Source organism: Chroicocephalus ridibundus, chromosome 3 (genome assembly GCF_963924245.1).
Source record: "Chroicocephalus ridibundus chromosome 3, bChrRid1.1, whole genome shotgun sequence".
Classification (NCBI taxonomy): domain Eukaryota; kingdom Metazoa; phylum Chordata; class Aves; order Charadriiformes; family Laridae; genus Chroicocephalus; species Chroicocephalus ridibundus.
The window spans coordinates 61,995,536-62,009,183 of NC_086286.1; the positions used below are offsets into that span (position 1 = coordinate 61,995,536).

Sequence of the window (13,648 nt, forward strand, 5' to 3'; positions counted from 1 at the left end):
AAAAATTATTGGGTGGATTTGTAATTCCCCCCCTTCTACTTTTTTCACAACTTTTGAAACAGGCATGTGGAGCAGGTGAATAGATAGACTTTGGCGCAATTACCTTATTAAACTCTATGTATCTCGGTCTTTTCTTCCCTACAAGCTGAATACTTCCAGATTTTTCTGAGTAACTTTATTTCCTGGCTGCATTTGGAGAACCTAGTCTTTGCATCTATTGTCTCATTGTGCACAAATGTATCTTATGTTTCCAGTGTGGTCATTACTGTGGGATGTTTTACTAGCTTTCCTGAAGTCTGGTAAAATCTTCCCTTTGTCCTGGTGAACTCTCATCAGTCCTGTGAATAAAAGCAAGAACTTAATATTTTGGTGTAGTGCTTGAAGAAGGCTAAGAAGGCTCCTTAGTTAAGAAAGCTGCTTCCCCCACGGTTCAGATGCCTAGCATCTGAGCATTGTTAAACTGAGTTGCAGGAACTGGGTAAGTATTGGTAGCCTGCTGTAAAAAGGACATATTCAACGCCTTCATCAACTACTGCTGAGGGGAGAGGCCTGGAGGGTGGCATTTTCTACATCTCTACTTAAAATGTTCTTGTATTTCAAAAGGTATGCTGCTTCTTCTCAGTTTACTTCTTAAGGAAAGTAAGGCAGCTTATTCTTATATTTGCGTGACTTTCTGCTGGAAGGAAAGCAGTCAGTGTTGTCGCTGAAAACAGTTTTCTTCATCTTGCTTTTGCACGGCATAATCTGGAAGTGCTGAAAGCTGCAGTTCTAAGGGAAAAGCTTTCATGCAAGGAAGCATTCAGAGTGCTTGGGACACATGGTTTTCTGCAATGTTGTGCTTCTCAAGTGGAGAAGACAAAGCATTTGATTTGTTGTGTATGTGGTTCAGAATTGGCTTTGTCAGCTGAACTACAACATATGCTTTTTTCTGGGCTCTGTTTTTATTTACACTGAAGTAAAGTATCTGTTGACCAGCCAAAAGTATTTCCACATGATACTCACAAAATGTGGGGGAGGGAAGCTGTGTTTTTTCCGGTTTTATGTTAGAAGAAGGGATGTCTAGGTGGGATTCATAACAACCTGCAATTTCGAGACAGGCAAGGCTCGATGGTGAATGTCTGTCTTCTGGTATTTTTTTCCTATCATTAACTTGCTTTCAACAGAAATTGTGACTTCAGTGTCATCTTTATGGCAGAAACAATTAGGGTTTGTTTGGTTGGTTGGGTTTTTTCTGCCCCCTGACCTCCAAGTACAAGGACTTCATTGCTGTACACAGTGTCTGATGTTATTAGTAACACAAATATAAAATTTGTTTTCTTGGATTTACTTGTTAACCTGCAGGAACAAAGCCCACTTCTCTATGAGCTGAGGCAATTAAAGCATACGTCTTAGTGGTGAAGATGAGACTCATAGCCTTGCCTCATTCAAGATATACTAGGGAAACTGGTGTGTTTCCTGAAGTAAACTTTCTGCTGCTCTTAATCCTGTATTAGCTGGAGAAATAAGGGCTATGGTGTAATCTGTATTGAGTATTGATATTTTTGTTATAACTGCCAGTACTGTCTGTTAAAATCTGTAGTTTTTCTGTTTGCGTTTCCTGACCTGTAGTCCAGCTTTTCCTTTTGCTGGTACTTCAGCATTGTCATCAATCAGATAAAATAATGTATTAATTATTTCTGGGGCACTTGGCTAACTTGAGGTGTAAATAGTAAGACTTTAATCTTTTATAAGTTCTAGTAGTGTGATGAGTTTTCTTTGAGGGAACAAGAAGCTTAGATAAAGGCTTTATTATGGTCAGGTTTAAAGTTTATCTAATATGCCGCTTGAAAAAGAGCTTTGGAAAGCTAAAACTTTGATTCTTGATATTCCTTTGAGTCAGGGGGAAAACATGGTTACTCTCTGTATCCATTTCATCAGTTTATAGTTCCTGAGAGCTTTTTCTACTTTTAGATCAGAAAGGAATTTAGTAGAAGACAATGAAAGGATGTTTGGGAACATAATCTTAGGCCATGTCACAATTCTTTGTATAAAGAAGCAGAAGTGTTCTTTAAATGTTAGACAACTTTGTCAGTGTTTCAAACAACATTTCTTTATGTAGTGTAGTAGCAGAGTCAGTACACAGCAAAGCCTTGTGTGTGTCTAAACACTTAAAAATTAGGTTGGTTTTGTTTTTCCTTCCCCCCTCGTGCATGTAACAGGGCTACTCTCACTGTTTGTTCGTGCATTTGCATAGTTCATCCTGTATACAAAAAGCCTCGAAACATAATTTTACATTTTACTTTTTATGTGCAGAAGTGGTTATCTACATCTGCAATTACGTGTTTTTCCTTTTCTGAATTGCTTGCTCTGTGAAACAGTGCCCTTTACCCGAATTTGAGTTGGAATGTGTTTTGTAGAAAAAAAAAAAAATAAAATTAATTGGATTGTTTGCTAAAGTTAGAAGTCTTTCCTTCTTCCCCTGGAAAAAGTTGTACAGATAGTTCTGGACATGGCAGGGAACAGCCAGTCTTAAACTGTGAATCCTCCTGGAAAATAATGATCATCTCAAGCTCTGCAGGAGACTTTAATCTTGTAAAGTTTGCATTAGTGTTTTGTTTGGAGTTCAAATTTAGGAAATGCTAGCTTCCTACATGCTGAGTTGCTCTGTGTACATCCGGCCTTACCCCATTTACTATTTCTGCTACTTAAGAATAAGTTGTGCTGGTATGTCCTTCATTAAATCTTTTAAATAAGCTGGAAGGTTCACTGCTATGTTCTTTTTCATATACAGGCTCGTGTTATGTATGATTTTGCTGCTGAGCCTGGAAACAATGAGCTGACTGTCAGTGAAGGGGAGATCATCGTAATTACCAACCCGGTAAGAAAACTGAGATGGAATTAAGACTTCAGTTCACTTTCCTGACCTACTTCTAGCTGATGGAAGGAAAAAAAAAGGTGCTAGGTGACACCTGAAAGCCCTGGCTACCCTCCCCTGAAGAATTAGTGAATAAACTGTATACAAAAATTTTTCTAATAGTTTTGTGGAAACAAATGCAATGAGCAATTTTGGAGGAGAGGGGCCCTCTCAGATTGTGCCTACACACTTAGGAATTTGCTCAGCTTTGTTACCCTCTGAACAGAGCTGAGTGCTAAGGCAGAGGAAGGAGCTAATGATGGTGGTACCCTTTACATCTGAATGTGTTGTCTTATTTCGTGTGCCTAATGTTCCACATGTTGTGCGTATGTAAACTTTCAGGTGCTTGCCACTTGCATTTAAATATGACATACCAGCTCCCTTCTCAGTTTTGAGTTTCTTAATGAATGACTTCAGCATTCCAAATTTGTTCAAAGAACTTGTGACAAAATTTGTTGCTAAATTGTATGTCCTTTCATAGTTAAAGCAATATGGACAAGTTACAGGGAAGGAGTGGTGAAAATACTATGGTAATACTATCAGGGAGTTCTTAAATTATTAGTACTTTTGAGCACTGACAATTTGTGTGTACAACTTGATTTTTGGCTCAAGATGTCATTGCTCTTGCAGTTTAACCAAACTAGTTGAATCTGTAACCTGAGATGTCTAGTTGTTTCTGTGTTCTTGAGTGTGAGCTTTTAGGTACATAAGAAAAAGCAAATGAAAGTTTGTTTTTTCAATAACTGATTGATCTTTGCTGTTTAAAATCTTGACTACATAAGCAGACTTCTTACTATGTGCAGGATTACATAAAATTTCCAAGTGAAAGAAAAAAATTGTGAATAAACAAATACATCCATTAAAAAGAAAATTAAGAAAACCTGAAAGTCAATAATTGCTGCCTAGCATATACGGGTCCAAATTTCAGCTGTGAGTTAGCTTGACATGTAACTATGTGTTCAAGGAACAGCTTGATTTAAAACAGAACTGGCTTATTCCAGATAATGTCCTGGAATTGACTTTGCTTAACTGCAAAGGTTTCTTAGTGTATGTGGAATATGTGTTTTTAAAAAAACAAACAGTAACAGGATGCCCCACTGAGATCAGAACTGAACTGGCATGAGACCTGCCTCTGAAATTAAATGTAAACTAGAAGGAGTGTCCCCAGATCTTGCATGACATATGCCTCTATTAATCTTAGATTATCCTTGATATTTTTATGGATTATAGCTCCCACTCACCACACATCTCTGCACCGTCAATAAGTGAAGCAGAGATTTTACAGGTGTTACCAATAGGTTAATTCCTCAAGTCTTGTTTCTTTATAATCTGATGATTAAAATTAGTGCTTTGGAATTGGCATACTCGTAGCTGTGTTTTGGTGCGGTCTGTGTCCAGACAATTGACTGTTGTTTCATAAATGATAAAGTGCTGAAAATCAACCTCTTTCCCCTTCATGCTTGTTAAATCTAAAGTCCACAATAGCTGTGTGAAACAAGCACAGTCTGTTCTGTTTAAATTAGTATCTGCCGCTTCAGCAGATTTAAGCGAGTTTGTTCGTGGTCTTACAGTCATAACTGTATTTCGAACGTTGCGTTTTGACAGCAAGACAGTGCTTCCTCCTGAGCTGTTTAAAGCGTGCCATGGGATCCATCTAGCAAAACTATTTCTGTTATTACTTCTTTTAGGATGTTGGTGGAGGCTGGTTAGAAGGAAAAAACAGCCAAGGCGAGAGGGGACTTGTTCCAACAGATTACGTTGAGGTAAGTGACTACACTGCTCTACACTAGGAAAGCAGAACTACTGAAAAGGTCATCTTCTGGTTTGCTGATCAAACTGCATTGCTCAAACATAAAGCTTCCAGTGTTAAAGCCTGGAATATATAATCTTATTGTAGCAACTGTAGCTGGCTTTGGAGACCAGTGCAAAAATGGCAAAGGTACCATGCTTCTTAGTGGATTCCCAAGAAACGCAACAGGAGGTTGTCTATAGTGAATGCTGGTGACCTGCAGAACATGAGCTGTTTTGAGTCTGCTCCTGGTTTTGGGGGTCTCATGATCCAATAATTGTTTTGTTCTCCTGTCTGAAGATACAGAAGTGAAATGAGTAATGCAAGTTTACACAGGTGGCTGATTTGCCACACACTCATAAATCTCTGGAATGTAACCCCATTTCTGGGGCTCAGGATATGGGATCCCAAATCCAGGGACTACAAAGCTTTTCTTCTTCCTGAGGGCCTTTGCTGTCTCTTTAGCGTCTGTTGATCTCTCTTTGTTTAAAGATGGGTAGTATAGGGGTGGGTATGGAATGGGGGTCTCAATGCAAAGACCAGAATCCAGTTCATGCTTGGATGGTCCACTGTCTATATGTTTGCAGGTTGCCAGTTAGGTGGAGACTGTGTGTAATTTCTGCAGGCGTGTGCCTCCCTTCCTTCACCAGTGCTGTGTTTATTAAAAAAAAAAATAAAAATATAAAAATGGGGGACACGCAGTGCTGGCTCGTGTGACCCCGTTTTTTGTCTTCAGTTGGCTAGGTCATGGTCTTGTAGCTTTTTGGCTCTCCACACTTGCTGTACCAAGCTGATACTCTTGAGTATTGAGTTCCTAGTCTCCAAGCAGTAATGTTAACCTTGTTAATCCTTAAGGAATTTATAGATAGGTTTACACTGTTACAACAGTCTTACATGATACACTTTTGTCATGCAAACCAATTCCATCTCTTCTGGAAGTAAATCTTTCAGATTATCACATCAGTTTCCTGTAAAAGGTTCTATTGAATTTGGATTCAAAAAGGGTATATGCAACCATCTTAAAGCCTAGTGACATGAATGTTAGGATGATTATATATGATAAGCAGCATAATTTGATAATTGGAAGCATGAAAAATCTCTTGCGATTTTTTCCATTTCAGATCATAACCGAAGGTGCAAAAGATGGAATTAGCTGCGGCAACTCATTAGCTGACCAAGCCTTTTTTGATTCCCTTTCTTCAAATACAGCTCAGACCAACTCTGCTGCAAAAAGCAGTAATCAGGTATGTCTCTCAGTTTTTCAGGCACAGTGGGCATGGCAAGTTTTGTTGACGTAAGTACTTCTGCCCTTCAATTGTGCTGTACCGTATTTGTGAACCATCATAAAAGTACTAATTAAAGTGTGTTTTCATTAGGGAACACTTGTTGAATATTAACGATATGTGTGACTGTTCAGGTACTGTGTTCTAACATTTTCAGAAATAGAGCATTTTTATTCTTTCCAGTCTGCAGTCATATAAATCTGTGACTTCCTCGGTCTTGACTTCAGTTCTGTGTAAGCACTCTCTTAGTAAATTTACTTTATTTTCAAGTTACTTGTGTTAGTATGCTAACCTTTTTAAGGAACCAAAGTTTTCTTTTTTTTTTTTATGTCTACTACAATTGGGTGGTCTAGGCATCATCAGCCAGAATGAATGGATATATATCTCTTTCAGAATCTGAGTGAGAGTTGCATCTTTGATTAAAAAAGCTGAAGCAAGTTCATGCATTGTCCCCAGTCCGTTGGAGAAGAGGCTGACTGGTTTTGCTGGAAGATATATTTTTCTTTTTTTCTTTTCTCCCTCTATTCCTAGCTTTTTGCCTGCTGTGTCAGTTCATTAGCAGCAAGTATTTAGTTTCTGAGGACGTACGTTATCTTAAACACAAACTGTTTATTATGGTCTACAGACTGCTGCATGTCTCACATGTAGGAACAGTTAAACATTCTTAAGTCCACAGGTCAACATAAGTACAAAATCTGTTTTTTCCAGCAGCAGCATGCAGAGGTCTTTTGTGTTGGAAAGGAAATGCTTTACTTACCACACCTGGTTTGTGGGTCAGTTAAATACCAGTTATTAGTTTTCTTAATTGTAACTTGCACCACAGGACTTTGACACAAAGTGGCATCTCTTGAAAACTGTACACGGTGCATTTTTGTATGACAGTTCATTGACTGTATATTGTTTTATTTGTGCTTCCTTGTATTCATCCAGACAATGCCGGGATTGTAATTCTGAGATCACATGTATAGTGAGAACTCCGGACCTCACTGTGACTGTCTCAATGTTATTGATGTCCAGTAAATGTTTAGGCTAAACACAGAACTCTTGAAATGCCTCATGAATTTCTCATGTCAGACTGAGCCAAAAGCATTGATTTTAGGTTCACTTTCCCTCAGTAAAACTTTGAGTAATTCGAAGGTAGAGTGGTACCCTCATTTCTTCTGCTCTGTCCACTACCCTTGCCCTGTTTTTTCCTTCTATAGAGTTTCTAACCAAACTTTTTTTCTGGATAAGCTTGAAATATTTGCAGCAGCTATTGTCAAATCTGAATACTGTTCCGCTTCTGAAGGAAGAGAAACATATCACTTAATTTGACCTAGGAAGAATTGCTTAGTAACAAAATGAATATACAATATTTTGAATGGTGGTAGAGGCATCTATCAGAGATAATCTGTGCTTAACACAAGCTACTCCTGTGTGGACAAAGGAAGAAAAGAAAAAAAAGCCCTTGCCTCTATAGTGGAAAGGTTAAAATAAAGGTATCTATTATATCCTAAATGATAATTACTATGGCAATGTAGTTTTGGAAGTTGTATTTCTAGAGGAGAGAAAAGCTGGAAAATATGATCACTTTACAATGCAGTTTACACAGGATCACCGGTATACTGGCCCCGTAATACATAGAAATTGCAGTTTCTTCTTAAAAAATTTTGGAAAGGAGTAACTTCAGGCAGACAGCTTGTCCACCTGTTTCAGTGCCTTATTTTCATAAGTGTCCTTTTCCTCTCCATTATCCTTCAAATGCTGTGTGAGACAGCTGGGAGAACCAGGGTACTATAGTGTATTGCAGTAAAACTGTACTGCTAACATTAATAGGAGAGAGAGGAGGAGAGTGTGTACCTGGATGCAGTCAAGGCCAGGCAAGATACTTGGGGGGGTAGGAGGAGGACGGGGAGCAAATTCCCTCAGGCTAGTGTGTTTGGGTCTTTTTTGTTTTCCTGGTTTTTCATAGTAGGAACCATCCTGTTGCATGGTCAGGATTTTATGTCAAGTTTTCCATTTTCTCGAGTTTAACTGAGTTCAGTATCTGCAGTTTAGTTATATGTATTTTCTAGAAAAACAACAGATCTTGATTTAAAGTCTAGTTTCTTCAGCTTCTGACATACATCTGGTAGTTTGTTCCAGTGGCTTATTGCTAATAGAGATTTAATAGGTATAGTAAGCAGTCTGGCTTCCGCTTTCAGATGTTAAGCCTTTCTCCCAGATCAGAGAGCTCTCTAGTGTATGGTATTTTCTCCTTGCAAAAATTCTATGGCTAATTGTCCTCTTGATTAAGAAATTCTGTTTGTTCTGTCTGGTTTAAGGCACTTTTCCTGCCCTCAGAAAAAAAAAAAAAGCAGCTTTCTTCTGGAGTCTCTTTGATCTCGTGACTTGTCTGTAAAATGTGTGCATTGCTCCTGTGTACTTCGCGTGATATCAAACAGGTTTGTCATTGCTGCTCTGGTGTAGAAAAGCCCAATACAGTGAAAGACTGCATTGGCTCCTGTAATACTGCATCAGGAGGTTATACTGGGTTGCTCATCCCCTGCATACTGGCTTCTCTTCTAGAGCCACTGTTTTATAAAAATATGATGATCTGCTTTGTGGGTATGACCCTTCTTCCCAGATGTATTACCCTGCATTTGGTTATGATAACATGAGTTTGCTCAGGCAGTTTGGATTGATCAGTGTTCAGCTGCACAGTTGCAAGCAATTGATTTACTCTTTTCAAGTGCCTTAATGAGTGACTAGGTCAATATACAAAGTACTTGATCTTAAGTGAAACTTGTGTGTTCAGGCTATGGAAGGGAGGGGGGCGGTATTAAACCACAGTATTGTGGTTTAAGCCCAGCCTGCAGCTCAGCCCCACAAAGTCACTCGCTCGGTCCCCCCACAGCGGGATGGGAGAGAGAATCAGAAGGGTAAAAGTGTAGAAACCCACGGGATAAAGACAGTTTAATAGGTAGAGCAAAAGCTATGCATGCAAGCAAAGCAAAACAAGGAATTCATTCACGGCTTCCCATCGACAGGCAGGTGTTCAGCCATCTCCAGGAAAGCAGGGCTCCATCAGAATAATGGTTTACTTGGGAGGACAAAATGCCATCACTCCAAATGTACCCCCCTTCCTTCTTCCCCCAGCTTTATATGCTGAGCATGAAGTCCTATGGTATGGAATATCCCTTTGGTCAGTTGGGGTCAGCTGTCCCAGCTGTGTCCCCTGACAACTTCTTGCACACCCCCAGCGTACTTGCTGGTGGGGTGGTGTGAGGAGCAGAAAAGGCCTTGACTCTGTGTAAGCACTGCTCAGCAGTAACGAAAACATCTCTGTGTTATTAATGCTGTTTTGGTCACAAATCTGAAACATAGCCCCATACCAGCTACTGTGGAGAAAATTAACTCTATCCCAGCCAAAACCAGTACAACCAGGTATATTTGAATGCAAACTTTGTCTATAGCTTTTTTTTTGTCTTAGTTTTATTTTTTAAGTTCTGAACTGGTTAGCTTGTCAGTTTAGAAATATCTCAAATGGCAATGTGCTTCTGATAGGGCTTTAAAAAATTCCAACAGATTTATTTTTCAGCTTTATATGTTATATTTTTGCTGGCATATCTTCATATGCCCTGATAGGTCTGAGGGGACGACTGCTTTTCTTAAGCAGCAATGCTGGGCATGATACAGAACCCTAAATCATTACCGTTTTCCCAGATTGGTTTCTATGCATGCATATATCTCTCTCTCAAAATAAACTTCTTCCCTCTGTCTACACTCATACCTTTCCAGCACCCTTGCTTTCCAGGCAAACAAGAGGCTTTTGGTTTCCTACTCTGGAATCCATAGCTTTTTTTGTTTTGTTAAGAAAACGTCGTCAGCTCAAACACTGACCTACTGCCTATCTGTCCTTTTCTAAGACGTTTTTTTGTTGTTGTTCAGTAAATAATCTCCTAAAAAGTAATTCATAAGCCATAACTAAAAGCAGCTGCTTTTACTTGCTTTTCTTCCCTGAGAAAGATACAATGATCACAGCAACGTTTTGATGTTGTGCCTTACCTGCGTTTGCCACAGGTGTAAAGTTACAATAGAAAAGGGGCATAGAGGTGCCTCCTAAGGAGAAGAGAATTCCGCATGACCCTTGGCAGCTCACTCTTCCCCAGTTCACTCCTTGCATCACAATAGCTGCCTTGGTAAAGCTGGCAGCTGCTCTTTCAAAGAGCTACCTGTAGAAGATATTGGGGAGATGAAAGCAATCGGAGGAAGCAATGAAGCTAGTTATACACAAACAAGGGAAAAAAATTACTCAAGGCGTCTATTTTTACACTCAGAAGGAGAAAAGCAGATAGGAGAACTTAATGTTACATCTGCCCATAACATTTGCAGTTTAATGTCTGAAAAGCCTTTAAAAAATTATTCAACAAAATACAAGTTAAGTAATCCTTAGTTGCCAAAGATGGAGCTTTTGTACAGGTCTTGCGCTGTTTTGACCTTGTAGCCGTTGGACAGAGAAAGGGAATGAGAAATCTTTCTTCTCTGTCAATCCACTGTTCCTCTGAGTGGCAATGCAGGTTGCTAATTTTAGACTGTCATTTGGAACAACCAGTGAGTTACGTGTACCAGCACTTAAGGTTTTCTCTGTTTGCTAGAATTGCATATACATATTAAAGTAAGTTACCTGTAAACTCTTCGGGTCTTAGAATAACACTGGCAATAATGGCACTGAAATGGTTATAAATTATAGCAGGTTAAACCAAATAAACATCTTGAAATACACTGAACACAAAATTTCTCATTTCTGTTGAAAAAGGAGTGGTATATTTTTCTCTTGTGGTATTTCTTTGATGCAGAGTTCCTTCCAGGGGCTGTAGCAGCAATGGATATCCTGTTTCACAGTTTTAAATAGTGTTTCTCATTGCAGTTTGGAGCCTTCATAATTAAAGTATGTATGGAAATACAAGCATCAATGTAAAATTCATTCTGAGTAGTCTCCTCCAACTCGGTTTGGGGTTCTTTTTGTGATCAAGACTAGTCCTTCTCAAGTCACAGATTCATTTATTTTGCACGTGTTTCAGGTTCAGAAACTGCAGTTTTAACAGTGATCTCTCTCCATTCTAAACCACAACTTGTGGTGGTTTTTCATTTCTCTAACTTAAAATGTTTTAACAGCTGTGAATAAATATCAGCTTTCTGTTTTAACAATAGGGTTTGTCTTAGTTTTTTAGATTTCATCTAAATTAAATCTAAATTACAACTATATTGGCCCAAACTAGTTCTCCTTATTAAGAAGCTAAAACTTTATCTGCATAGTATGTACAATTAGTATAATGTAGTCCAGTTATTTACAGCCTGTGTAACATGCATGTTTGAACATAGGATAAAAATGCTATCAATTTCAGTATATTATATATTTTAATCTAAATGATTTCTCCTCCCTTCCCTCTAGAGCTTAAAGTCTAGCCTTTTTTTTGTTTGTTTTTGTTCTCCCCCACTGGAGAATAGAAAACTAGTATTAAAAATGTATAAATGAAATTGGAGTACTGCCTGTCTGTTTCAGAGTGGAAGTGGATCGCTAGCTATGTTGACGTAGGAGCTGTAGATGCGGCTTCACAGAATTTAAGATATAAAAATAGTTCTTGTAGCTAACCATAAGTTGCATTTGTAGAGGAGTTTGTTCCCTTTTCTTGACGCCGATTCTATAATCGCTGCCAAGCATACTTCTGTATGAAGATGACTGTACAGATCTTCTTAGTAAGTTCTGGATGAAGTAAGTATCCTGAGACTTCCCGTTTTTGTGAATTGCAGATTTGTCAGTTAATTCCAGTGTGACCTTAGTGAATCCATATGTTTCGTGTCTCAGTTATGTTGTGGGCAGAGCAGCAAGTGCCCATGAGTAAGTACAGGAAGCAACTAACAGAAGCCTCTCATGTTTGTATTGTTTTATCCACTGGTAACTGTGAAATCACTCAGGACAGTTTCTCTTTCAGTGGAAGAAAGATCAGCTGCTACACAGTTGTTGAAGGATATGAAAATACATGGACTGTCTTATGTGTAGAAAACCCTTTTCCTTCAGAAAACTGTGGGACTTTGGTGTAGGCAGGATGAATAAATAGTAGTGAAAACACCTAGATTGGTGTGCAGGACCTGAGGCAACTCTTAAGTTACCTTTTGTGTAGACATAAGCTGTTGAACGTGCATAAGGAGGAAGCTAAAGAAGCTATTCCCAGAGCTTTCTTTATTTCATATCTTTTCCACTCTTTGCAACTCAGTGCTGGAAAGGCAAATTGTCATGGTTAAATTTGCATACCATAACTACCTTCTCCCCCCACCCCCAACTGCTATGAGCAGCAATAAATGCGAAGACTGAAGAAAACAAATATAGTGCTCTTAATAAGAGTGCACCATTCTACTTATGTGGAAGTTTTGACATGCATGTTACTGCATTCCTGTAACAGTGTTTCCATTCTCTGAGTTGCTGCTGTGTGTGCAGTAAAGTAGAAGTATCGTCATGGGAAATGTGACTCATTCAGTTTGGTTGAGTCCAGTTTGTCTTGTTAAACCGGTATGCTAAATTACCTTATAAATTAGGCAGGTAGCTTCACTGTGGAAGTTACAATTACAATTGTTTATGGATTTTGGAAATGATTGCTTCCTTGACTAATAAACCTTAACTCTGCATAAATGTATATGTTTGCAAGATTAAGTCTGAGGTTGTCTCTAAGTGTGCGTAAGTAATGTCTAGAAGTGCATGGTGCAAAAGATATCTAAAAAGAAATATAAGCAAAACTGGTGGGTTAGAACTGTTCAGAAGAAAAAAAAACCAACCAAACAAACAAAACCCCAAACAAAACAAAATAAAAAAATCCAAAAAAAACCAACCCAAAGTGTTTTATGCTACTTTGGCTTTCATGATTAGTAACTTCTAGTTCCTGTTACAGATAATGATACTATAACATCCTCCATTGCTATGTGTAGTTTGAAAGCTGCTCTTCCTCCCCTCCCCCAGTCACAATCGGAATATTGCATTCAGACTGGTAACAGGAATTTGTGACTAATTATTGTTTAACCAAAATACCAGGCAGTGACTTCCATACAGTACTGGAAACAGTGGCTTGCTTGCTTTGAAATGAATCGTGTTCACATATTAAAAAATAACTGTCCAACATATGACACTGATTGTACCAATTCCAGTTATGGAGCTGTCTTGAGCTTTTTTTGGTGGAATGCAAAGGCTCCAGCAGCAAGGTGTTAAACTGGAGTACTTTGATCACTCCTCACCTCTTGTCTGTACTCATACCCTCTGACAATATCTGACTATTGAAATAGTTTCCCACAATTTGCAGTGTTTGTATGTTCTTTTTCTTGTAGCTTTGTTTTCATTTGACTTCATGTTTTGTGAATTGGTCTTGTAGTTTTTTTGTGTAGTGGTCTTTGGCATTGACTATATAAAGAATATTTTAACTTACTAATAATGACAATCTTATCAGCCCTCCTATGAGTGTTTCTGCTTGCTTGCGCACTTGCAGTGGCATGCATGTGTTGCAGAATCCCCTTCACCACAGCAGGGGGCTTACTGCAGTTTATAGCTTCCTTTCTGATTTAAATTTTTTGTTGTTAATTGTTCACTGAGCACTTCTTATTTTAAGATGGAATAGTTGGCATTTGTCACCGAAAGTGGTAAGCTGAAAAGCCTTAGCCAGTAATAATCTTCAGCTC

At 38.6% G+C, this 13,648-nt stretch overlaps 1 protein-coding gene across 3 annotated transcripts in view; it reads left to right on the top strand.

The window, feature by feature from the left end:
• SNX9 (sorting nexin 9) overlaps positions 1–13,648 on the top strand; it is a 69,179-nt gene that overhangs the window by 16,586 nt on the left and 38,945 nt on the right. For all 3 annotated transcript variants that reach the window (XM_063329392.1, XM_063329390.1, XM_063329393.1), the window contains exons 2-4: positions 2,771–2,857; positions 4,582–4,656; positions 5,804–5,926. In XM_063329392.1, coding sequence (XP_063185462.1) covers positions 2,771–2,857; positions 4,582–4,656; positions 5,804–5,926 — 285 coding nt within the window. The remainder of the gene's footprint in view (positions 1–2,770; positions 2,858–4,581; positions 4,657–5,803; positions 5,927–13,648) is intronic.